Genomic DNA, 26,944 nt, shown 5'->3' with positions numbered 1-26,944 from the left:
GCTGTGACAGTTTTTTGGGGAAAAAGTCAAGGGGTGTGAATACTTTCTGAAGGCACTATATCAATAAATCTTGTGACCTTGTTGATGCCTAATATGTACTCCCAATGATATCCCCTTTGTGTTATGTGTGCAATCAAACTTGCAAACAAGGTTTGCCATAACAAAGGAGTGGAATATTCACTCAAGCCATTTCAGCTTTTCCTTTTTAATCAATTTGTTGAAATCTCTAAAAACATAATTCCACTTTGACATGATGGAATATTGTGTGTAGGCCAATAATGGTCTGGGCTGTTTTTTATGGTTCAGGCCGCATAGTTCCAGTGAAGGGAAATCTTAACGCGACAGCACACAATGGCATTCTAGACGATTCTGTGCTTTGTGGCAACAGTTTGGGGAAGGCCCTTTCTTGTTTCAGCATGACAATGCCTCAGTTCACAAAGCAAGGTCCATACAAAAAAGGTTTGTTGAGATCGGTGTGGAAGAACTTGCCTGGCCTGCACAGAGCCCTGACCTCAACCTCATCTAACACCTTTGGGATGAATTGGAATGCAGACTGCGAACCAGGCCTAATTGCCCAACATTAGTGCCCAACCTCACTAATGTGCTTGTGGCTGAACGGAAGCATGTCCCCACAGCAATGTTCCAAAATCTAGTAAAAAGACAACCTGGAAGAGTGGAGGCTGTTATAGCAGCAAAGGGGGAACCAACTCCATATTAATGCCCATGATTTAAGGAATGAGATGTTCGATGAGCAGGTGTTCACCTACTTTTGGTCATGTAGTGTAGCTGCCACCTGGTAGAGGGCCTGCTCATTGGCAATGGGGCCCAGGCCGGACTTCAGCCCTGGGGATCAGCTGCTGCAGCTCCAGCAGCTTTGGGTCTCCTTCCATGGGTGCGTGAAGATCTGGTATATACTGGGGCCATAGGTTTCTTTGTTGGCCAAGAGGATGGCATAAATGTCCGTCATGCAGGATATGAGACCGGTGAGGCCATGGAGATTATGGATGCCAGACTGGTCTTGGATCCTGAAGCTGTAACGTGTATGTTAGGTGCCTCCTAAGAAGAGGTAGGTGCAGGAGTCAGGAGCAGGAGGGCAAGGAATTCCAGTTTGCACAGTCATTTATTATAAGTCCCAACCCACCAACAACAGGCGGGGAAAATCACGAAACACACGGAGGAGAAACCTCTACTCCTAACACAGTACCAACAGTACAACGACTGTGAGGGAAAAATCCCTGTGGCGCAAACACGCACCCCTAACAGAGCTAACACAGCAAAATAATCCCGCACAAAGACTAGCAGGCAGCGGAGGTTAATAAACCCACCGAAATTAACTAATCAGACACAGGTGATAACAACAACAGACAGACACAAATGAAAAGGAAAAATGGATCGGTGGCAGCTAGTAGGCCGGCGACGACGACCGCCGAGCACCGCCCGAACAGGGAGAGGAGCCACCTTCGGTGGAAGTCGTGACATTGTACGCTAAGAATTGGGAAGCAAGTATAGGGAGTGAGTTTAATAAAAAACGGAACATAGAACAAAACAAGAAACACGAGTTGCGTACAGACATGAAACACAGAAACAGAGTCAATAACGCCTGGGGACAGAACCAAAGGTAGTGACGGATATAGAGGAGGTAATCAAGAAGGAGATGGAGTCCAGGTGAGTCTCATGAGGCGCAGGTGCGCGTAATGATGGTGGCAGGTGTGCGTAATAATGAATAAACTGGCGACGTCGAGCGCCATAGAGGGGGAGCGGGAGTAGACGTGACAGAAGCGGCAGGTCAGGAAAGGGGTGAGGTACCTGTATCCCGTGAAGCAGGCTGTGCAGCCCATGACCCCCAGGGCATAGGCGGCTGCAGGGGAGATCATCATGTCCACGGAGGCCCCAACAGTCACACCACCCGCCAGAGTCACATTCTGAATGTCGGCCATGGTGATCTAGCCTCTCTTGTTGAATAGGGCAGATGAGGCGAAGGCTGTCATCGACAAGGAGCTGAGGCCTATGAAGGTCTGCAGGACAAGCCTGTGCTGGTCAAAGTTGAAAGAGGGCCAGAACACCCAGAGAACCAGGGTAACTAGTAATCTCTTTGGCGTGGCCATCGTTCAGGTGCGGCTGGTACAGCACAAACGTGACCCCCAACCCAAAGTAACAGACAAACAGATAGATGAGGATGGAGCCACCTGCGTCATTGTTCTTTAGGTATTTCAGCATAGCCCACTCTGCAAAGATATGGACCTCTAGCAGGTCCTCTAGCGGACTGTTCTTTCCCAGCACCGCCCCGAAGGAGATAAGCACCACGGCGCATGTAAACTCAGCATTGATCAGGTTGACGACCCCAAGGTGGATCTTTCCATCGGAGTATAACTGGAAGTAGCCCTGGACCAAGTAGCCCTTCCCACTGGATCGCGAAGTTGGCTATCAGGAAGTTGAAGACCATCCATCTAAAGCCGTAAAGCCACATGAAGGCCAGCAGGAAGGCCAGCAGGCAGCCAAAGATCCTCATCTGCATGTCAGCGAAGAAGGGACAGTCTCGATACAGGGAGTTGTCCATAGGGTTGGTCTCATTGTTCCTGAAACTTGCCGTTGGCATTGTCATCATAGGTGGCAAGCGCACCCTCAGGCTATTGGACTTATTCATTGTGCAATGGACAGCTCACAGAGACCAATTACTCTAGCAGCAGCACTCTCTCCTTCCCTTTCTACCTCTACTGCCAGATAAGTGACTTCCGGCATTGGGCAGAGAGCAGACGCACACCACACAGCTACACAAGGACTCCACATCTCTCCCACTCAGGACAGAGTTGTACTTTCGTCCCTCAAATTAACCAGCATGTTCTACAGTTTCACAACACAATGTGTACTGATGGAATTATTATAGATTCAGATAAAATAAATTGGTAGGGTTGTAGCCATGCAGGGTCTATTTTGATTAAGAAATTAAATGTTTTTTTGTGTGTTTTTTTTAACTTCCCAACTATTTGTTACTGTAAGCCTCAAATTTGAATTTCTATTGTGAGAGGGATTCATTTTTTATTTTCAATTTTTTTATTTAACCTTTATTTAACCAGGCAAGTCAGTTAAGAACAAATTCTTATTTACAATGACGGCCTACGTCCGCCAAACCCGGGCGACGCTGGGCCTATTGTGTGCCGCCCTATGGGACTCCCGATCACGGCCGGTTGTGATACAGTCTTAATACTGTAAAAAGCACTGAGCTAATGAGCTAATGCCTTCAAGGTATTATAGTATTCAACACTTTTACTAAACAAAAAATGCTCAAACAATTTACTTGGATTTTATGTATTCATTGCAATTACTAGTAATTCTACTTCATGGATGGCAAGTGATTTTGTAAACATTGATGCATTGCAGGCAAGCTCTGTTTCAAATTGTGTTTCATTGTGTGAATATGTTGGCATCTAGTGGGAATACATAGACATTACAGGAACTCTCTACAACAGTGGTCCTCCAAAGTTCGACCCCACCTGATAGTAATTATCTTTTGTATTCTCACAATTTGTAAGCTATGATTTATTTTCAGGGATGGCATGCACTATTTTGCTGTGCCAATTTCCCACTCAGTTTATGAGTAGGCCTACTCATTCTCATCTATGACATCTCTGAGTGGGGTTTTAGAAAACCCAAAAACTGTTTTCTTGAATTGTGCATGTCATACAATAAACTTTGTAGATTTGGCATATTTTTGCATATGTAATGCTTTCTATAGGATATTTAAAATGTAGCCTAGGATAACATTATCTAGCCTATCTCAATTTAACACAAACTGCTTTCTAGACTAGCCTACCCTAGCCTACGTTTTAGTTTCATATATATTAGACATATAGGTAGCAGCCTATAACTTAAAACATATTTATCGTCAGGAACCTGCTCTAAGCTCACCAATTCCCGTTCTCCATTGTGTCCCTCACTCCCTAAATCTATCTATGCTGGCTGGGAGGAGAGGGGGAGAATCACACTGGTAGACTAGACTAGATGTAATATAGTAAATATAAATCTGTGATGCTCAAATTAGTATGATATGTTACGTTTGGAATGGTTACTTAAGACAGATGGTTCCATAAAGCAAAAACCAAATTATGGTGGTTGGTCGGTGTGGATGGGTGGGCGTTCAACGTGAACGTCTAGCAACACAAAGGTTGCGAGTTTGAATCCCATCATGGACAATTTTATCTAATTATCAACTTTTCAACTACTTACTACTTTTTAGCTACTTTGGAACTACTTATCATGTTAGCTAAACCTTACCCTAACCTTAACCTTAACCCTTTTAGCTAACCCTTCCCCTAACTTTAACCCTTTTAGCTAACCCTTCCCCTAACTTTAACCCTTTTAGCTAACCCTTCCCCTAACTTTAACCCTTTTAGCTAACCCTTCCCCTTAACCTAACCCTAACCTTAAGTCTTTAACCTAACTCCTAAACTTAACCTTAATCCTAACCCCTAACCCAGTGGTGTAAAGTACTTAAGTAAAAATATTAAGTAGTTTTTTTGGGTAGCTGTACTTTACTATTTATATTTTTGACTACTTTTACTTTTACTTCACATTCCTGAAGTAAATATTGTACTTTTTACTCCATACATTTTCCTTGACACCCAAAAGTACCTGTTACATTTTGAATGCTTAGCAGGACAGGAAAATAGTCAAATTCACGCACTTATCAACCGAACATCCCTGGTCATCCCTACTGCCTCTGGCAGACTCACTATACACAAATGCTTTGTTTGTAAATTATGTCTGAGTATTGGAGTGTGCCCCTGGCTTTCCGTAAATTAATAAAACAAGAAAATGGTGCCATCTGGTTTGGTTAATGTAAGGAATTTGAAATGATTTATACTTTTACTTTTGATACTTAAGTATATTTTAAACCAAATACTTTTAGACTTTTACTCAAGTAGATTTTTACTGGGTGACTTTAACTTTTACTTGAGTCATTTTCTATTAAGGTATCTTTACTTTTACTCAAGTATGACGGTTGGGTACTTTTTCCACCACTGGGCCCTAACCCCTAGCCTAGCTAATGTTAGCCACTTAGCCACCTAGCTAGAATTCGTAAACATTTCATACATTTTTCTAATTCGTGGTTGGTGCCCGGCGTCTGACCCACTGGGTGAATGGAGAAAAAGAAGAAAGTATGTCGGTCCTGTTGTTTTTTTGATAAAGAGCAAATACCTACGCATGTGAAGCTTGGTTATAAGATACAGTGTAAGAGCTTTCGTCCCCAAACCACTGCAGTGTAAGAATTGTAAAGGATTTGACCATGTTTCAAGTGTGTGCAGATGGACAGAGTATAATGAAGAAAGGTGTGTAGGTAGGACAAAGGTGTTGCAATTGTGGTGGGGATCATGATCCCGAGTACCTGGAGTGCCCCTGCAAGGGTGAAGGAGATTGAGGTGGCTAAAGTCAGAGCGGTCAATTGAATCTCCTATGCGAAGGCGATTAAAAAAGAATTGAGGAAACAAGTGATGCTAGTGAAGATATGGTAGTGGATGCACCACAGCCTGTTGTAAATGTTTGCTGTCAGTCAAAATATACCCTGTGTGTTAAAAAGGTGGATTTTGTTGCGTTCATTGCCACAGTTATAAACTGTACAGCACAAGTCTCAAAGAAGTCTAAGAAACTGGACATTATTGTGGCTGTGACAGAAAAGTTTTTGGGACTTTATATCTGGGGTACTGGCGCCTGAAGACCCGCCCTCCCAGGTTCCTCTTGAACCTGTGTAGGGATCAGATCTGTTTTATTTTTTTAAAGAAAAGTTTTTATTTATTTATTTTTTGGTAGTTTGGTAGTTCTTTTTTTTGGCGTATTTTGTTCCATTTTGGGGAATCCTATTTCCATCCCACACATTAGGTGGCGGAATGCTCATTAAAATCTGCGATCGCCAATATACGATAGAAGAAGAAGAAGAAGAAGAGTGACGCTTTTCCCATAATGCATTGCAATGCCAACGTAGGCACATCTGCCATTGCCTAGCTAGTTTTCAACATGGCGACCGGTGTTTGACATCAGCTAGCATTCGTAGCTCTTCTCAATGGATTTAATTTGAGCGGACACATATTTTCCATACATTTTAACTCCACATCTTTAGCAAAAAGTAATATCGAACTAAGCAAGCAAGACGCTTTCTACATTACCCGGCCTGGTAAAGAGACTAGCAGTAGCTAACATCAGCCAGTTGGCTACCGGCGTTATCTATACGGCTAGCTAGCTCCAGATACACAATATATCATACATAGACTATTGAATGCCATTCAGCTTGGTAGTTGCTGTCAGTTCGTATTTTCATTTTTTTCCGAATAGTGTTGATTATTTAGCTAGATAGCTACCTATGTCTTTCAAAGTCTCTCCAAGGCTGCCTAAATTAGCCGCTAGCTAGTGGTGCATTGATGGCTCGTTGATAAGAGGTAAATGGGACGTGATTTCTTTGTAAGATTGCTAATGATTACTCTCTTTCAGTGTCAGTCAAAATGGCAAGCCCAAGGACTAGAAGAGTTTTGAAGGAAGTGAGAACTCAGGAGGAAAACAACGTGAGTAACTACTGTTGGATAGCTAACGACATTCGCTTGCTGTTTGAGCAGTATAACCAAAGATGGAGTGCCTTCAGAAAGTATTCAGACCTCTTGACTTTTTCCACATTTTGATATGTTAAAGCCTTATTCTAAAATTGATTGAATAAATTAAACATCCTCAGCAATCTACACACAATACCACATGGTGACAAAGCAGAAAGAGGTTTTTAGAATGTTTTGCTAATTTGTAATAAAAAATTTGGAAAAACGTATTTACATTAGTATTCAGACCCTTTGCTATGAGACTCGAAATTGAGCTAAGGTGCATCCTGTTTCCTTTGATCATCCTTCATGTTACTACAACTTGCTTGGAGTCCACCTGTGGTAAATTTAATTGATTAGAAATCCATACGCCTGTCTATATAAGGTCCCACAGACGACAGTGCATGTCAGAGCAAAAACCAAGACATGAGGTCGAAGGAATTGACCGTAGAATGTGCGAGACAGGATTGTTGTCGAGGCGCAGATCTGGGGAACAGTACCAGCAGCGTTGAAAGTCCCCAAGAACACAGTGGTCTCCATCATTCCTAAATGGAAGAAGTTTGAAATCACCAAGAGTCTTCCTAGAGCTGGCCGCCCGGCCAAACTGAGCAATTGGGGGAGAAGGGCCTTGGTCAGGGAGGTGACCAAGACCCAATGGTCACTTTGAATAAGCTCCAGAGTTCCTCTGTGGAGATGGGAGAACCTTCCAGAAGGACAACCATCTCTGCAGCACTCCACCAATCAGGTTTTTATGGTAGTGGCCAGACAGAAGCCTCTCCTCAATAAAAGCCAAATGACAGCCTGCTTGGAATTTGCCAAAAGGCACCTAAAGGACTCTAACCATGAGAAACAAGATTCTCTGGTCTGATGAAAGCAAGATTGAACTATTTGGTCTGAATGCCAAGCGTCACGTCTGGAGGAAACCTGGCACCATCCCTACGGTGAAGCATGTTGGTGGCAGCATCATGCTGTGGGGATGTTTTTCAGCGGCAGGGACTGGGAGACAATAGCTGAAAATAGCTCTGCAGCGATACTCCCCATCCAGCTTGAGAGGATCTGCAGAGAAGAGTGGGAGAAACTCCCCAAATACAGGTGTGCCAAGCTTGTAGCGTCATACCCAAGAAGAATCGAGGCTCTAATCGCTGGAAAAGGTGCTTAAAAAAAGTACTGATTAAAGGGTCTGAATACTTAAGTAAATGTGATAATTTATAAAAAACAGTTTTTGCTTTGTCAGTATGGGGTATTGTGTGTAGATTGATGGGGGGAAAAAACAATTTAATCAATTTTAGAATAAGGCTGTAACGTAACAAAATGTGGAAACGGTCAAGGTCTGAATACTTAGCGGATGAGCTGTGGATGAAGGTAGGACATTACTGATTGACTGGCGACGCAATTTGAATTGAAATTATTTTGCATTTACCGTGAGTGTATTAGACATTAAAAACACCCAGTCAACTGTTTTGACTGGGAAGCATGCGTCACGACTCACACTTTAGTCACGACTTGATTGCTTGATTGCTCAGGGCAGGGCCTAGGGTGAACTAGCTAAGGTTTTATATGGACACTGGAGTTAAAACAGTAGCGAGGGCTGAACAATCTCTGCTGATATAGTCAATGTGATAACTGTCCAGTGTCCACATATACTTTTTCACTGTCAACAATGACATCAAATGGTTAGACAACATTTCCCCCTCCTTTTCTCAGCTTTGCTTTGAGTGTGGGGGCTTCAACCCTCAGTGGGTTAGTGTTACCTATGGGATCTGGATTTGTCTGGAGTGTTCTGGCAAACACAGAGGCTTGGGAGTGCACCTTAGGTGAGTAACTTCAAAGTTCCAAAATGACAATTTTGCTGATTGTGTTGGGATTTATGCTTGCCAGCAGAGGCATGTGCATGAATGTCAAATTCCTCTCTTATCCTAGATTAATTGTTTATTGCTTTTAGCCATGCTCTTCTAAGATAATGATTAGCAGTTATGTGCTTTGTTAACCCACTATAGCCAGAAGCTATCCACATTTCTTCTTTCCTGACTGTTAGTCAGTGTGTTTGGAAGTATTGAACCCTTGATGTGATCTCTATACTGTAGCTTTGTGCGCTCTGTTACCATGGACAAGTGGAAGGACATTGAGCTGGAGAAGATGAAGGCGGGAGGGAACGGAAAGTTCCGTATGTTTCTGGAACTCCAAGATGATTATGATGCCACTTGGACTATGCAGGACAAATATAACAGCAGAGCTGCTGCACTTTTCAGGGACAAGGTGAGGAAGCCTCACTCTCATGAGTCATAATTTAATGATCATGCGCAGCACAGTTGCTGGGGACACTCCAGATGTCCATTTATGGATTTCCAATGCTAATATCAGACTGGACATATTGAATGGTCTCACTCACTGAATTCAATTCCTCTGTATTCCATTGACAGGTTGTAACCATTGCAGAAGGGAAGGAGTGGTCTATTGAAACTTCCTCTGCCAAGGACTGGACTCCACCTCAGCCCAAGACAGGACTTTCGTCGTCTCATCGGTAAGTAGGGCTGGGTGATATTTTTAATTAATTCATGTTTTTGTGCGATATTCCAAATGCCTCTATTGGAAGAATCAAGGTTTTTTGTATTTCATTTTTCTGACTGTTTTTCTGCTTGTTCTCATGATGTCTTTTTGGTTTTGTCTACTTCGCTCCTTCTGTGCTGTGTGCACTTTCCCATTTACGCCAGAGATCTGAATATAATGACAAGCTGTTCATGTCTCCGCCCTAACAATGGGAGTCGTTGTCCCAAAGGCGGGAAGGTAGGAGACAAGCCTAAGTCCAAAATAAGCCCATAGAAATGCATTGGACATATTTTTGGTGAGTGAAACCTCCAGGGTTTGTATGGTCATGAAAATCCTGGAAAAGTCATAGAATTTAAAAATGTTTTCCAGGCCTGGAAAAGTTTAGAAAAATTATCACATCTGTAATGTTTAGGAAAAGTCCTGGAAATTCATTTAATTTCTGTTAATGTAATTTATTTAAGCACTGTTTTTAAATATTTGATCAATCAAATAAAAATCAACACATCAGCCAGGATCAGAATGTGTGTCGGTTTGCGTGCATAACCTGCATGTGTGCAAGATGAGTGGGCTGTTGCTTAATGGCGTTCGCATGCTTCCCAGCCAAAACAATTTGGAAGGGTTTGTGCATATACACTAAACATAAACGCTACAATTTCAAAGATTCTACTGAGTTACAGTTCATATAAGGAAATCGGACAATTGAAATACATTTATTAGGCCCTATTCTATGAATTTCACATGACTGGGAATACAGATATGCATCTGTTGGTCACAGATACCTAAAAAACAGTAGTGGCGTGGATCAGAACCAGTCAGTATCTAGTGTGACCACCTTGTGCAGCACGACACCTCCTTCACATAGTTGATCGTGGAATGTTGTCTCACTCCTGTTCAATAGCTGTGTGAAGTTGCTGGATTTTGGCAGGAACTGAAACACGCTGTCGTACACGTCGATCCAGAGCATCCCAAACATACTCAATGGGTGACATGTCTGACGAGTATGCAGGCCATGGCAGAACTGGGACATTTTCAACTTCCAGGAATTGTGTATAGATCCTTGCAACATGGGGCTGTGCATTAATCATGCTGAAACATATCTATTGGACCCCAGGAAGATTAGCTGATGTTACGGCGTTAGCTAATGTGGATCCTAATAAAAATTAACAAACATGCGGTGGATGAAGGGCACGACAATGGCCCTCAGGATCTCGTCACGGTATCTCTGCATTCAAATTGCCATCAATAAAATGCATTTGTGTTCGTTGTCTGTAGCTTATACCTGCCCATACCATAACCCCACCGCAAACATGGGGCACTGTGTTCACAACGTTGACCTCAGCAAACCGCTCTCCCACACGACGCCATACACACTATCTACCCGGTACAATTGAAACCGGGATTCAACCGTGAAGAGCACACTTCTCCAGTGTGCCAGTGGCCATGGAAGGTGAGTTTTTGCCCACAAGTCGGTTATGACGCCGAACTGGGTCAAGACCCTGGTGAGGACGACGAGCATGTAGATGAGCTTCCCTTAGACCGTTTCTTACAGTTTGTGCAGACATTCTTTGGTTGTGCAAACCCAGTTTCATCAGATGTCAGGGTGGCTCGTCTTAGACCATCCCGCAGGGGAGAAGCCGGATGTGGAGGTCCTGGGGTGGCGTGTTTACACGTGGTCTGCAGCTGTGAGGCTGGTTGGATGTACTGCCACATTCTCTAAAATGACGTAGGCGGCTTATGGTAAAGAAATTATCATTACATTCTCTGGCAACAGCTCTGGTGTACTTTCCTGCAGTCAGCATGCCAATTGTGTGCTCCCTCAACTTGAGACATCTGTGGCATTGTGTTGTGACAACTGCACCTTTTTTTAGATGCCTATTGTCCCCAGCACAAGGGTCACCTGTGTAATGATCATGCTGTTCAATCAGCTTCTTGATATGCCACACATGCCAGGTGGATGGATTATCTTGGCAAAGGAGAAATGCTCACCAACAGGCATGTAAACAAATTTGTGCACAATTTGAGAGAAATACGCTTTTTGTGCATATGGAATATTTCTAGGATCTTATTTCAGCTCATGAAACATGGGACCTACACATGTTGCATGTATATATTTTTCTCAGTATTTTATGACGTTTTGGACTTCGGTAAGGGTTTTTTCGGTTGTTCAGACAATGTTTTGAGGCAAGTCTGTCGGTAGCCGAAGTCTACAACCCTTCGTCGATGATCGGTCAACAGTAATGATTCGTTTTCATGCAAAAATCGAGCACACAGCCATGCAATCTCCATTGACAAACATTGTCAGTAGACAGGCCCGTACTGAAGAGATCAGTGGCACTGTTATAGGATGCCACTTTTTCAACCACTTTTTCAACAAGTCATTTTGTCAAATTTCTGCCCTGCTAGAGCTGTCCCGGTCAACTAAGTGCTGTTATTGAAGTGGAAATGTCTAGGAGCAACAACAGCTCAGCTGCGAAGTGGTAGGCCACACAAGTTCACAGAATGGGACTGCCGAGTGCTGAAGCACGCAGCGTGTAAAAATCAGTCCTCGGTTGCATCACTCACTACCAAATTCCGAACTGCCTCTTGAAGCAACGTCAGGACAAGAACTGTTCGTTGGGAGCTTCATGAAATGGGTTTCCATGGCTGAGCAGCCACGCACAAGCCTAAAATCACCATGTGCAATGCCAAGTGTTGGCTGGAGCGGAAAACAGCCGCAGACCATTATTCCTCCACCAAAATGTTTAGTTGGAACTCTACATTGGGGCAGGTAGTGTTCTCCTCCTTCAGTGGGTATTGCGTATACTTAGTACTTAATCCCTATTGATGCGTATCAAAGTAGTGTTGTGGAGGTTGTAGTACAATCGAGAAATCATGCGTAAAGTACCCTACACAATCGCAAAGCACGTGAAATATATTCAGATGCGCGCCGTACACAGCCTAGTTGCAGCAGAATATCATCTGCAGGCAACTGGTTTTTGCATGGAGCAGTTCACAGAATGACTTCGGTAGTCGGTAGGGTAGAAAATTTTATCTACCAGTAAATTTTTTCTACCATTTCAATTTTATCTACCAGTAAATGCTAAGGCAATGGGTATGCAAACCAGGTACTGAAAAAGTTTAGTCCGAAGTGGTTATTTGTGATGTGCACTGTTTGCACCAGGGTCGTAGACATGGATGGGTCTGGGTGGACAGAGGTCCACCCATTGGGGAGCCAGGCCCTGACAGTCATGTGGTTTAAGCATTGTTGTGGAGTTAGTCCATCAAATTTGACTGGTACATTGTTTGCTGCCTCTATTCAGGATGCACTGTTTCAATGACTCTATTCTGGACAAAAACGGACAAATGTAACTAAGGCTGGGAATGTCAATACAATCAAACTAGCAAGGGAAATGATCAAGTCAGTCATAACGTGGCTAATAGGCTAGCATATCTACCCCGGTCAACAGCACTGCACCCCCCACAGCAACCCGCCCAAGCCTTCCCCATTTCTCCTTCTCCCAAATCCAGTCAGCTGATGTTCTGAAAGAGCTGCAAAATCTGGACCCCTACAAATCAGCTGGGCTAGACAATCTGGACCCTTTCTAAAACTATCTGCCGAAATTGTTGCAACCCCTATTACTAGCCTGTTCAACCTCTCTTTCGTGTCGTCTGAGATTCCCAAAGATTGGAAAGCAGCTGCGGTCATCCCCCTCTTCAAAGGGGGGGACACTCTTGACCCAAACTGCTACAGACCTATATCTATCCTACCCTGCCTTTCTAAGGTCTTCGAAAGCCAAGTCAACAAACAGATTACCGACCATTTCGAATCCCACCGCACCTTCTCCGCTATGCAATCTGGTTTCAGAGCTGGTCAGGGGTGCACCTCAGCCACGCTCAAGGTCCTAAGCGATATCTTAAACGCCATCGATAAGAAACAATACTGTGCAGCCGTATTCATTGACCTGGCCAAGGCTTTCGACTCTGTCAATCACCACATCCTCATCGGCAGACTCGATAGCCTTGGTTTCTCAAATGATTGCCTCGCCTGGTTCACCAACTACTTCTCTGACACCATTCTGTATACTTCTGGCCCTTCTTAGGACACTGTGTTAACAACCCTCCAGACGAGCTTCAATGCCATACAACTCTCCTTCCGGGGCCTCCAACTGCTCTTAAATGCATGCTATTCAACCGATCGCTACCTGCCCGCCCGTCCAGCATCACTACTCTGTACGGTTCTGACTTAGAATATGTGGACAGCTACAAATACCTAGGTGTCTGGCTAGACTGTAAACTCTCCTTCCAGACTCACATCAAACATCTCCAATCCAAAGTTAAATCTAGAATTGGCTTCCTATTTCGCAACAAAGCATCCTTCACTCATGCTGCCAAACATACCCTCGTAAAACTGACCATCCTACCGATCCTCGACTTCGGCGATGTCATTTACAAAATAGCCTCCAATACCCTACTCAATAAATTGGATGCAGTCCATCACAGTGCCATCTGTTTTGTCACCAAAGCCCCATATACTACCCACCACTGCGACCTGTATGCTCTCGTTGGCTGGCCCTCGCTTCATACTTGTCGCCAAACCCACTGGCTCCAGGGCATCTACAAGACCCTGCTAGGTAAAGTCCCCCCTTATCTCAGCTCGCTGGTCACCATAGCAGCACCCACCTGTAGCACACGCTCCAGCAGGTATATCTCTGGTCACCCCCAAAGCCAATTCCTCCATTGGCCACCTCTCCTTCCAGTTCTCTGCTGCCAATGACTGGAACGAACTACAAAAATCTCTGAAGCTGGAAACACTTATCTCCCTCACTAGCTTTAAGCACCAGCTGTCAGAGCAGCTCACAGATTACTGCACCTGTACATAGCCCAAACTATAATTTAGCCCAAAAACCTACCTCTTCCCCTACTGTATTTATTTATTTTGCTCCTTTGCACCCCATTATTTCTACTTTGCACATTCTTCCACTGCAAATCTACCATTCCAGTGTTTTACTTGCTATATTGTATTTACTTCCCCACCATTGGCCTTTTTTTGCCTTTACCTCCTTTATCTCACCTCATTTGCTCACATTGTATATAGACTTATTTTTCTACTGTATTATTGACTGTATGTTTGTTTTACTCCATGTGTAACGCTGTTGTTGTATGTGTCGAACTGCTTTGCTTTATCTTGGCCAGGTCGCAATTGTAAATGAGAACTTGTTCTCAACTTGCCTACCTGGTTAAATAAAATGTATGAAGTAAGCTCAAAACACAGCCTAATGTTAGCTAGCTGCTAGGAGGATGTCATGCCATTGGAGGAGTGGGTGAGTGACTGAACTTATGAATTTGCAAACAAGCAACACCTGCTGAATTTGACCGGTGTCAGTAAACATAGTCCAAAAAAGTAATAGTTAGTCAAGAATGCTCTAGATCAGTGTTTCCCAACCCTGGTCCTCCAGTACACCCAACAGTAGCTAGTGTAGGTTCGCTACTTGTTTGCTAAGAGTAGCCACTTTGCCCCTTTAGGCTTCTGCAAGCTACATTGAAAGTCCAGGCGGTCCACATTGTACCGGAATAAAGCAAAGTAAACACAGCTCCTGCAGCATTAAACGTTCAATAGCGGCCTCCATTTGAGACTGCCGAACTAGCTGAGTTTCCGTGTCTCTCTCTACATGGAATCTGGCAGGATCCCGGGACGGTAGCTTTCACAGCAACTAAGTCCAAGAGTTAGATTCTGCTAATGCTTTCCTTTGTTCATGCTTCCCACTTTGTCAGAGCTCTGCGTGTCATGTCTTGTCTGTGTCATTCTGCAGCTTGCCTGCCAATGCCAAGGTGACAATTCCCCATTTATCAGTTAAATTGAAGGCCAACTAGCTGAAAGTTTGAGGGTTTATCTAGTGTTCCGTCGTTAGATTTTAGCTCATCTTGCTCTGGCTAGCATTAGTTGTTGATCTTGTTGTTGATGTATATAACTGATGGATAGAGAGCCTACCTTTTTTCATAGTGGTTTGATCAATAGGACTGTAAAGTTTCCAAATATAAGAGGACTCCCATGGTGTTTACTTATTTGCAGAAATCCATTCTGGTGTCTTTTGGCGACTGCGTTGTAATGATCTAAAGTCACGCTGTTGCAACTGCCTGTAAACACAGTCCAGTTCAAAGTGAATGATGGCAGGACCCTGTGGCAAATGGCTTGTTTGTATATAGGCCTACTGTAGCTCTGATTGGCTATAGCACACCGGTCTGTGTAGACTCCGGTCCTGGGCAAGACAATGTTTTTATTCGGTTTTATTTACTCCAGTGTCTATTAATTGTCCAAACGCACGGCTGCTTTCTCACTATATTACTATAGAAATTTCACAAATGCCTTAATATACGTAATTCCCAAACATTCTACGAATTTATGAATGTGAAAATTACAAATATGAATATGTGAAAATTAAATCTAAGTGGTTGCTTGTCAGAATGTTTAAATAAGTGAATCTTCCTGGCGATGTGTATATGAACAGATTTGAATAAGATTATGTTGCTGAAAGGTTTGGTTTGGTCCAACAGAATGGGTCATATGGACACCAATACACATTGAGACATTATTTTACTGTAATAGAGAAGTTATCCTTTCTAACGATACCCTTTTTTAAATTGTCTCAACTACTCAAATTGCATGCAAATAAGATGCTACTTAAACAGGAGTATCAATGAACATTCATTCTGAAAAATGTATGCACAGTTTGTCAAGCGCGGTATAAATGTGGAATAAGCATAAGTTTTATATAAGGAATCGGAAACTCTAAAGTAGGCCACTTGATTTCAACATCTGAACAAAGTGGACAGGCTAGCATGCTGTTCAAACCAGTAGTTCAAACCATTGGAGATGAACAGAAGTGTGTTCATAACTGTTCTGCGTTGTTAGCAAGCAAATAGATCCAAGTTGACTACACTTGAAATGTAAAGAATAGCTGCTACTCACGAGCACGCCAGTTTGCCCTTGAGAGATTGTTTGAGACCTGTGTTAATTTTCTATAGTTACTGCTACAAGAAGGGTCATTATTAGTGAATGTGCATTATGTATGGTTCTGGTTACATTAGTATTTTTTGGGGGGACATTTTCATAGATTGAAAGCCAGATCAGTGATTATTGCAAGAAAAGCAGGTTAAACTATTTTTATAAAATAATACAATTATTAGTGGGGCTTATTTAGCCTAATTTCACGTGACCTGAATTCATGAGATTATTGCTGGTTGTTTGAAATGCAGTGTATTTGACCTTTTTAATTGTACAACAAAGCTTATTTAGATAACATTTAAAAAAAAATCTCTATATATATTGTGAATTGCCCATAAGTTAGATTTTTTTGGTCATATCGCCCAGCCCTATCGATAAAGGTGAAAATAGTGTTATTTAGCTGAAGTATTCGACTACTTGAATATTTATAAAGTACTAATGTCCAATGTTATCAAGTCTCATAATATTATGTAATCTGTTTTCCAATGTAGCTCAGGGGGCCCGGGGCAGAACTCGGGCAAACCTTCAGACAAGGCCTTTGAGGACTGGTTGAGTGACGATGTGAACTCTTATCAGAGGTGAGAACATCTTATCAATGACTCACTCCTCTCTGAGGCAGCTGTACAGCTTTTCTCTTATAGAACACATAAAGCACATGGTCAAAATTCGAAGGAAGATGCCAAAGAGAACATTTTTGTTTTGTTTAAAGATCACTTTAATCTGCTTTTCTCTTATGTAATGTATTCTTAACCCTAATTTATAAAACTTAACAACTTCAAGGACTTAATCTGTGAAAGCTTACCCAAAATGTAGCACAGGGTCTTAAAACAGAAGATGCCACAGAATACAACATTTTTAACATTTTGCTTAAAGCTCAATTTCATCCATATTGTTTTCTTTCCTGCTGGGGCCACCCATATGTGTATGCATGATTGTAAGTTGCTTTCCATAAAAGCATTGGCTAAATGGCATATTATATGTTTTTGGTCACCCTATGAGGACTTGTCATTTACAATTTCCCCTGTAGTGGTGGCAGTTATAGTGGGAATCAGGAGAACCGCTATGTTGGCTTTGGGAATACGCCGACTCCAGAGAAGGAGGATGATGTCCTGAACAACGCGCTATCTTCCATTTATTCGGTACGGCAGTAATACGACACAGCATTTGGGAATCTGCATAGCTCTGTGGTAGACGGGTCTCTGTATGTGTATATATATATATATATATATATATTTGTATATATATATATATATATATATATTTGTATATATATATATTTGTATATGTATATGTGTGTGTACAGTCGAAGTTTACATACACTTAGGTTGGAGTCATTAACTTGTTTTTCAACCACTCACCAAATTTCTTGTTAACTAACTATAGTTTTGGCAAGTCGATAAGGACGTCTACTTTGTGCATGACACAAGTCATTTTTCCAACAATTGTTTACAGACAGATACTTCACTTACAGTGAATTATATCACAATTCCAGTGGGTCAGAAGTTTACATACACCAAGTTGACTGTGCCTTTAAACAGCTTGGAAAATTCCAGAAAATGATGTCATGGCTTCAGAAGCTTCTGATATGTAAATTAGCCTAATTTGAGTCAATTGGAGGTGTACCTGTGGATGTATTTCAAGGCCTACCTTCAAACTCAGTGCCTCTTTGCTTGACATCATAGGAAAATCAAAATAAATTAGCCAAGACCTCAGAAAAAAATTGTAGACCTCCACAAGTCTGGTTCATCCTTGGGAGCAATTTCCAAACGCCTGAAGGCACCACGTTCATCTGTACAAACAACAGTACGCAAGTATAAACACCACGGGACCACGCAGCCGTCATACCGCTCAGGAAGGACACACTTTCTGTCTCCTAGAGATGAGCGTACTTTGGTGCGAGAAGTGCAACTCAATCCCAGAACAGCAAAGGACCTTGTGAATATGCTGTAAGAAACGGGTACAAAAGTATCTATATCCACAGTAAAACTAGTCCTATATCGACATAACCTGAATGGTCGCTCAGCAAGGAAGAAGCAACTGCTCCAAAATTGCCATAAAGCCAGACTACTGTTTGCAATTGCACATGGGGTCAAAGATTGTAATTTTTGGAGAAATGTCCTCTGGTCTGAAGAAACAAAAATAGAACTGTTTGGCCTTAATGACCATCGTTATGTTTGGAGGAAAAAGGGGGATGCTTGCATGATGAACACCATCCGAACCATGAAGCACGGTGGTGACCGCATCATGTTATGGGGGTGCTTTGCTGCAGGAGGGACTGGTGCACTTCTCAAAATAGATGACATCATGAGGCAGAAAAATTATGTGGATATATTGAATCAACTTCTCAAGACATCAGTCAGGAAGTTAAAGCTTGGTCTGAAATGGGTCTTCCAAATGGACAATGACCCCAAGCATACTTCCAAAGTTGTGGCAAAATGGCTTAAGGACAACAAAGTCAAGGTATTGGAGTGGCCATCACAAAGCCCTGACCTCAATCCTATAGAAAATTTGTGGGCAGAACTGGAAAACGCATGTGTGAGCAAGGAGGCCTACAAACCTGACTCAGTTAACACCAGGTCTGTCAGGAGGCATGGGCCCAAATTCACCCAACTTATTGTTGGAAGCTTGTGGAAGGCTACCCGACACATTTGACCCAAGTTAAACAATTTAAAGGCAACGCTACCAAATACTAATTGAGTGTATGTAAACTTCTGACCCACTGGGAATGTGATAAAATAAAAGCTGAAAATAAATAAATAAGTATCTACTATTATTCTGACATTTCACATTCTTAAAATAAAGTGGTGATCTTAACTGACCAAAGATGGGGAATTTTTACTTGGATTAAATGTCAGGAATTGTGAACATGAGATTAAATGTATTTGGCTAAGGTGTATGTAAACTTCCGACTTCAACTGTATGTGTGTGTGGCGCTTTTAAGACAACTGGGAACTCTGTCCCCCCAAATGTCAAATCGTGGTGTCTCTGATCTTCAGGTCAGAAAGTCAGAGCTCTAGGAAGATGCCCTGAGTTTCCGAGTTGGATGAGTGTTCAACAAGGTTTTTCCCAGTTGGAGCTCCCCCCAGTTGTCTTGAACGCACTGAAGTCTTAGATTTCTGAGTTCCCAGTTTTGAACGCTGTAATAGTACCATTTGGGAGGTATGATGACTCGTATGACATGTTTTGTTTTATAGGGCTGGAGCAATTTCACCATCGGAGCTAGCAAAATTGCTGCAGTTGCCAAGGATAATGTAAGTATCTTTAAGGAAAGTTGTTATCCTGTCACAGAACTTCATTTTACTGTTTATTAATTGCGTTATCCATCTTTTCACTGAAACAGACTGCAAAACTTGCAACTTCAGCAACCCTGAAGGTATGAATTCCTTTTGTTAAACCGTTATTAGTAACTGATGAGTTTTGTCTTTAGTTACTACCAGGGTTTTTTCCTGCATATTGTTTATTTTGGGCCCAGTATTTTATTTGTTACGCAATTTTCAATTAGCCTCATGGTAAAATTGCAGGAAATTAGCTTTAAACCAGCAAAACTTTCTCTGGCCAAGAGGACCAAAAGTTTTCAGTTGGCAACCACACCCATTGCCCTTGCCACGCCTACCACCTAAGCCATTTTTATACCGAAAAAAAACCCCTGACTACAAAGATAACGTTATGAATAATGTTTTTACTGGCATAATTTTGCAACTTACTGTACATGTGCTCTAAACTTGTGTATTTAGATGAGACTATTTACATGGATGTGTAGATACAAACTTTTTTTCACCCCAATTTCGTGGTATCCAATTGTCCTGCCGCTGCAATTCCCGTACGGACTCTGGGGAGGCGAAGGTCGAGAGCCGCGCATCCTCCGAAACAACAACGCAGCCAAGCCGTACTGCTTCTTGACACAATGCCCACTTAACCTGGAAGCCAGCCGCACCAATGTGTCAGAGGAAACACCGTACACCTGGCGACTGTCAGCGTTCACTGCGCACGGCCCGCCACAGGAGTCGCTAGTGTGCGATTGGACAAGAACATCGCTGCCAGCCAAACCCTCCTCTAACCCGGATGACACTGGGCCAATTGTGCGCCGCCCCTTGGATCTCCCAGTCGTGGTCGGCTGCCACAGAGCCTGGACTCAAACCAGGATCTCTAGTGGCACAGCTAGCACTGCGATGCATTCCATTAGACCACTACTCCACTCGGGAGCTCAAACAAACTATTTTAACCTTACAAGTCTAAGATGCCATTTAACAATGTTGATAAAGACGTGATTGTATGAATCCCCTTTTGTTGAATAAGGAAACCATTCATATGCTCATTCTCTCTCATGGCTCAAGTAATGACTAACATGATGCTCTGCTAAAGAGAGAGAGTTCTAGCCCCCCTCTAAGGAAATACCAAGCTATGGTAATTGATTTGAGTGATAAGACATTTTCATTGATCATAATTCAACCAAAGCGATATATTGGTTGAGGCTGTCTCCTAATTCCATGTAATGTACCCACAGAAAAATAATTATATTCTAGAACTTAATTATTTCTATGGATGCCCTTAATATATGTTATTCCCTCTGCAGCAGAAACTGCAATGCAAATGTTTAGCCTTCAGAGCTCATGGAACACAGATTTTTTTTACCCCCCACACGTTTCCCTTGTATTTTTGCTCATAAATTAACTGGACAGAAATAACTGACCTTAATATGTGAATTTACTGTGTTGGAACTGTTTGACGCTTCTTTAACCTCGCTTTCTCGGAACATAGTTAAGGGGCTATAAGCCGCCCCCAGAGCCGGTAAAACCAATAACAAATGCATGCTCTTTGTCCGTATGATACCTGCATATCTCATTTACTTATTGTTTTTATTAATGCATTCATTCCCACCCACTCAGAGCTTGTTTGCTGGTCATCAATGTCCTGTCTGATATTCTATGTAAACATTTCTAAACCCACTCCTGTGAAATGGTGGATGCATACAGGTAGCCCAACCTGTATTGTTACTGTAAGCTTTTGCTTGGCTGCAGACTAACATTGTCAGGTCTCTTTTTTTTTTCTTTTTCTTTTTTTAAGTTGATGGATAATCTTAATGTTTAAGGTTGTAGTGCTAAATGTATTTATTTATATGAAGTTCTTGGTCACTAACTTTGGTGGCTCATAAGACCAAATGGTTTAGAACCTGTTCTAGGAGTGTCAACATTCCTGTCATTTACAAAGAAAGACATGATGGCATCATTATAAACAAAACACATTTTATTTGTCACGTGCCGAATACAAGGGGTGTAGACTACCGTGAAATGCTTCCATAAGCAGAATAACGTACACAAGAACTAAGCTATACACAAGGAGTACCAGATTAATGTGCAGGGGTACGAGGTAGATATGTACATGAAGGCAGGGTAAACTGACCATTACTTTCGTACTCACCAACCGTAGGGTTATCCATCCATGCATGACAGTTCCATTGCTCAGTACCCTTTGAGGGTCAGCTGTCCATCCGCTGTGCTGACTGCTCGTTTAACGTCCTAGTCAATGGAATGACAGTTCCCTCGCCTGCCTCAGCTGCCTACTACTCAAACTCAGTGTCTTGTGTTGGCGTGAATGTAGAATTGTTCGTTTGATTCACACATTTTCTCCCTCACTCCCAACTAGGCCACAGAGTTAGGACAGACATTAAATGAGAATGTTATCAAACCTACCCACGAAAAGGTAACATTGTTTGAAGTTAATGTTAATTTGGTGGTGGGTCCCTATAGGCTAATATGCTTAATTGAACCAGCTTTAAATTTGAATGTGCATTGTGTCCTTCGGAATGTCTGCTGTGGTGACTGACTAGATAGTGTGCACGGTGCATGTGTAGTAGCTAATTGCTTGATGTAGAAACATTCCACATAGCTGCTTAAAATGGGTGTTGACTGAGACTGAAATCACCTGCTCTCTCCTTATAACTAGGCTAATCACCACATTATTGTCTTCTCAGTAAAATATTGAAGCCTAACCACTGCTCACAGTAAAATATGTACCACTCTCAATAAGAAATACTGCCTGAGCTAGCTTAGGTGGGTGATGTCTTTATTTACACGCCCACCTCTTGATGCTGTGAGTTGTCTCCATTTCCATTAACGGTGATTTGGCTTGTCCAGGTAAAAGATGGCAAGTTGCTAGATGAAATGTCCGTCAGCATTGCTGGGCTAGCATCCAAGGTAGGAGAAGGCAGACCTCTGCCACACTGCAAACCAACAACCAGTCTCCTGAGCAAGGGTCATGGGAAGCTAGGCATTCATTAGAAATGTTCCCAAGTTTAGAATGACTAAATATTCAGGTGCTGTCACACCCATTACGTATCCTGAAAAGGAGACTGGTTTGGGTGTGTTGTATATTTTGAAGATAATACAATTTGATCTCCCATTTTTCTTGCTGCCATTGTTATTCTGGTGGTGAGTATGTAGATTTGAACTGTACTTGTATTATATTAAGTTGTTCAAGTAAAGGACAAGGTGATGAATACAGAGGTCAATGATTTGATTTCATTAGTTAATTTTTTATTAAAATAATTTCATGTCTAGTGATGTTTTTTGGAGTTTGACGTGTGCCTTCTTCTCAGGTCCAGGGCGCTGGTGCAAAAGGCTGGAAAGACATGAGCGACTTCTTTGCTGGAAAGCCAGAGGACGGGTAACGTCAAATATTCAAATGGACTTTGGCTTGGAGATGTGACATACCATATGTTCTTAGTTAGGTGGGTGGCTTTATTTGATTAACCCTCTCCCACAGGTCAGAAGGAGAGAGCTACCAGAACATGGATGCCACTGAGGGTTACCAGGGCAACTCCTCAGGCCCAGAACCAGGCCAGGCCCCTGCGCAGGACTTCTGGGAGACCTTTGGGAGCACCAGCTCCTCCAAGCCCAAGAAGTCTCCAAGCAGCGACAGTTGGACCAACGTCGACAACTCTGCCACAGAGAAGAAGAGTTCTGACAGCTGGGACAACTGGGGCTCGGAGTTGGCAACCAACAACAAACACAGCACTGGGGACAGCTGGGAGGCCTGGGACAACAACTGGGACAACAGTGGCAGAGAGACCAAAGGCAAGAAGAGCCCCGCTGCTGCCCCTGACAAACCTGCTGAGGAAACCTGGGACAATGCAGACTGGTAGAGGCCTCTCACTCCCTCTCCTCACCTGCACTGTTTCTCCCTTTTTCTCTATCCCTCCTTGCCTATTTTTCCTTCACCGCCTTCTTTCCTTCCTTTCCTGGCACTTTTACAGTTGCACAGTCCTGTCTCTAACCTGGGCTGCGCTCAATGCCAGTTCTGTGTTATGTTATTCCTCAATAAGAATCAATTGAAAGTAAATTGAGCTCCATGCATATGGAGTATACCTGAATATTCACAAACTTTAAAGCAGTCTGTAGTGTTTTATTTTGCTGGATGTGTGTAAATAAAGTTACCTTTAATTGCAGGAGTTCAAAAATCAAAGTGAGAGCAGGGGCATAATCATATGTACTATTTAAAGTAGTTTCCATATTAGAAGGCAAGGTGCAATTTTGGTTTTATGACTATAGCAGGGCTATTCAACTATATTCTTAGAAGGGCCAGATGTAAAGAAATAAAGGTTAATTGCAGGGGGGCTGGATATTTCCCACGTGATTATTCTAAGGAGACACCAATAAAGACATTTTTGTCAAATTTAAATGTTGCCAAAGTAATTAGAAAAGAAGTGGAGGGTGCCCAACCAACGTGAGTTGAGGTGCAACCACTTTTTATTTTTATAATTGAAAAAGAAAAGATGCAATGCTTGCTCACCGTTTTATTTATTTAAACCACTATTAAAAGCAATTAGGCCATTAGAAAATCATCAAACTAAGCATCTCAATAAAAACCATTAAAATAAAAAAAAGATAATGCCAAGTATTCTTTTAATTCATTTCCCTCAGTCATTAGGTGCATGTTTTTGTCAATCTTTTCTAACGAGTCTCTGTGAGCATCAGCGAGGGAAACAGGAGACATGTACGTGTTTGTAGCTTTCAGGAATGGGGTCATAATATTTTGTAGCTTAAACTGTTCAAACACTAGAGACAAATTCATATGAACAAAAAATGATCAACATGTCACATAGGTGCTAAATATGCCCAAAACTACACTTTAGACAACCACCATACTGCTTGTCATTTTGGCTGGGATTTTATTTTAGATCTTTTAATGTTCAGAATTTATCAAAGGGCCAGTCTAAATTAATAAATGGGCCGGATCTGGCCCGCGGGCCGCCAGTTTGAATAGCCCTGCTCTATTCAGGCGTTCAAGTCATCCTAACTAAAGATGGCAGCAGTCACCTTCTGAACCAGAGTGTCTAGAGTAAGAGGAGCTCACTGGTTGGCCCATGAGAAACAGGGATTTCCACTTTGTTTCCACATGATGCATAATGAAGTTGACAAAGACCTGGGCTGTAATGTGTTTGTCTTGTAAAGCCAGCATCCCTGGATTGCACCCCAACAGTGCTGTGTGTGTTGACTAAAACTTTCAGACAACGTGGTGTCAATTTATGACTGCAACTAACCTTGGTAGGATGTAGTTGCTGGTAAATGTAGTTGCTGGATTCATATGATGCAAGTACATTATTTGAACAATATTTTTTTAATCTTATACATTCTCAGCCCTCTTTTCATTGAAACCCTAAGAGAAGACTGAGTCAGTACAACTTGGTTATTTTGATGATGAACAGGTGATGAAGTACATTTTGGTATATAGGCCATCATTGTAAATAAAAATGTGTTCTTAACTGACTTGCCTAGTTAAATAAAGAAAAATATATACAACCCTATCTAAAAAGAGATTGAAAGTATAAAAGTACTATTCTACCACCCAATCGGTGGTTGTTGATCGTATTAATCTCATCTGCTAACTGTAATATGAATGATCATGTGTTCATTTAATGTACAGTATGTGTGTTAATCTGTAACATGATTGTGTGTGTTGAACTGGGCACATTTGTTTTTGGGGTGACTTATGCTTCATTGCATGTATGTAATACTGCCAAACCTGTGGGACCACCACAGCAACCTTCTGTGACCTTCATGAACTTCATTGACCTTTAGTGGGATCTAGTCTATGTTGTGTCTGTCCTCTTAACACTAAAAATCAACACTTTCTTAGTGTGCTGAGCTTTTCAGTCTCGGTAAGTGTTGCATCCGAATTTGTTGATCTCCAAGTATGCACATTTATGAACTCAAATGTTGAATCAAACGACAGGCAAAGAACACATCTCAGGCCATTCATGTAATCTTTAAAGGAAAGTTTGATATAAAATTTGGATTTGTGCAGTGAATTTCTGACAAACATTCACTTCTCAAGGAGTGATGTTGAATACTGCTGATTTGAAAGCAAGCTATTTGCTGGACTTCTAAAATGAGCCACATGTTTTACATGGAAGTGCAGAATGTGGTTCCAGAGATTCACTCAAATCAGCCATGTAGGCTAGGCCTAATAATGGCCTTGTTCGAGTTATACATGTTTTGAGTGACTTTACCAAGGTCACTTTTAACAGATTAATTTAAGTTGTTTGCAGTCTCCCATTGTAAGGAGGTGGAACCCTCAATTTCACCCCTGTATGTGTGAGAGAGTGAGGCGTTGCTTAGATAATTATTCTACTCCTGAGAAAGATGACGAGGCTACTATTTCTTAATTGCACCAGATTGTTGGCATTTCCTTCCCCTGGCTGTTTTTTTTTGGTGGAACCACAGTTTATGGGCTGATATGGCATGCATTGTCTTGTGTGAAAGAAAAGTGCTTCTGCTAAAAGGGCAACAAAGACCATCCGTTAAGAGTTGCATGTTTTCTAAACAAAAAAACATAATGACCGGAGATGTAAACTAGGATAACTGTGCAATGTTTGTGTAGTAGTGCATCTTCTGTAATAGTGCTCCATCTCCCCTGCACTCTATTTTAATGTTACCAGCCTTAAAGAGCTGACCTCAGTCTATTGATAAACCATTGTCAGTTTGGTTTGAAGAGTGTGTGTTCTCCCTTATTAGCTGGACAGCATGTATGATAAAATATTAAAGTAAAACGAGGTGCTGCTGTTTAGTTTGCCTCCATATTTCTTATGCTTTGATTTATTTTTTTGTACTGTAAGTTTTATGAAGACTTAACATTTTCAGTTAAGACTAATCAGTCTAGTGGAACCAGCCTGAAGGTGAACGTTGTGATCATGCTAGTTCCACCAGGGAAAATCGCATCTTCTTACGGTCCCAAAATGTTGTTTTTTTTAATCAATGAATTCCAGTGCTTTAAAAGATGTTAAATGTTAGATCCTGTTTATAGATCATTTGGTATGTATGAAATATAGGCCTAAAAGAACTTCTCACAAAAGTACAATATGTGCTCTTTGTCTATTCATGTTTTGGCTGTCACATTGGAGATTGCAACCCACAATATTTTGTAGATATCATTGTTCAGTCAAATTGCTATTTTTCGATATTGTAAATTAAATGGTTAATGCATCCTAATGTAACTACGGTTTGAAGAAATAAATAGTTGAGGATTATTTTTAAAAACATAATTGATATTTCTAAATGCATTGGGCGTTGGCGAGTTTTCTTTGAGTTCCACTAACTTATCTATCTATACACGCGTTCCATAATGGTGATTGATTGAAGATAATTTCCTCCAGTGCCCTTAACTCTAATGTAAACCATAAGATTACGGTAGGCTTGATCCTTATAGTACTGTACTCTATAAATATATAACAGTTCCGGTTGTGGGTGTATTTCTGTGCACCACCTGTTGTCTGTATGCTCAATAAAAACGTATACATGTATGTTTTTTACTTTCTTTTTTCTCATGGTGGATATCTTTTTAG

At 41.8% G+C, this 26,944-nt stretch overlaps 1 protein-coding gene and 1 pseudogene across 3 annotated transcripts; one reads left to right on the top strand and one right to left on the bottom strand.

The window, feature by feature from the left end:
- Positions 1-763: 763 nt before the first annotated feature.
- LOC120064757 lies at positions 764-2,739 on the bottom strand (annotated as a pseudogene).
- A 3,234-nt stretch (positions 2,740-5,973) lies between these two features.
- LOC120065227 (ADP-ribosylation factor GTPase-activating protein 1-like) lies at positions 5,974-26,902 on the top strand. 3 transcript variants are annotated; one of them, XM_039016031.1, is made up of 13 exons: positions 5,974-6,166; positions 6,481-6,551; positions 8,280-8,389; positions 8,660-8,831; positions 8,996-9,096; positions 16,596-16,682; positions 17,132-17,243; positions 19,299-19,355; positions 19,445-19,477; positions 21,748-21,804; positions 22,239-22,298; positions 22,700-22,767; positions 22,867-26,902. In XM_039016031.1, the coding sequence occupies exons 2-13, from the start codon at positions 6,492-6,494 to the stop codon at positions 23,243-23,245; spliced, it is 1,296 nt and encodes a 431-aa protein (XP_038871959.1). In that variant the 5' UTR covers positions 5,974-6,166; positions 6,481-6,491; the 3' UTR covers positions 23,246-26,902. The 3 variants fall into 3 exon arrangements, with proteins under 3 accessions (XP_038871959.1, XP_038871960.1, XP_038871961.1); XM_039016032.1 differs by having other exon boundaries at positions 5,974-6,551; XM_039016033.1 differs by lacking the exons at positions 21,748-21,804; positions 22,239-22,298.
- Positions 26,903-26,944: the final 42 nt, after the last annotated feature.

The sequence above is a fragment of the Salvelinus namaycush genome, chromosome 20 (genome assembly GCF_016432855.1).
Source record: "Salvelinus namaycush isolate Seneca chromosome 20, SaNama_1.0, whole genome shotgun sequence".
In the NCBI taxonomy this organism is placed as follows: Eukaryota; Metazoa; Chordata; class Actinopteri; order Salmoniformes; family Salmonidae; genus Salvelinus; species Salvelinus namaycush.
Note: the sequence above shows the minus strand (reverse complement) of the source record. Positions and strands in the feature narration are given on the sequence as shown.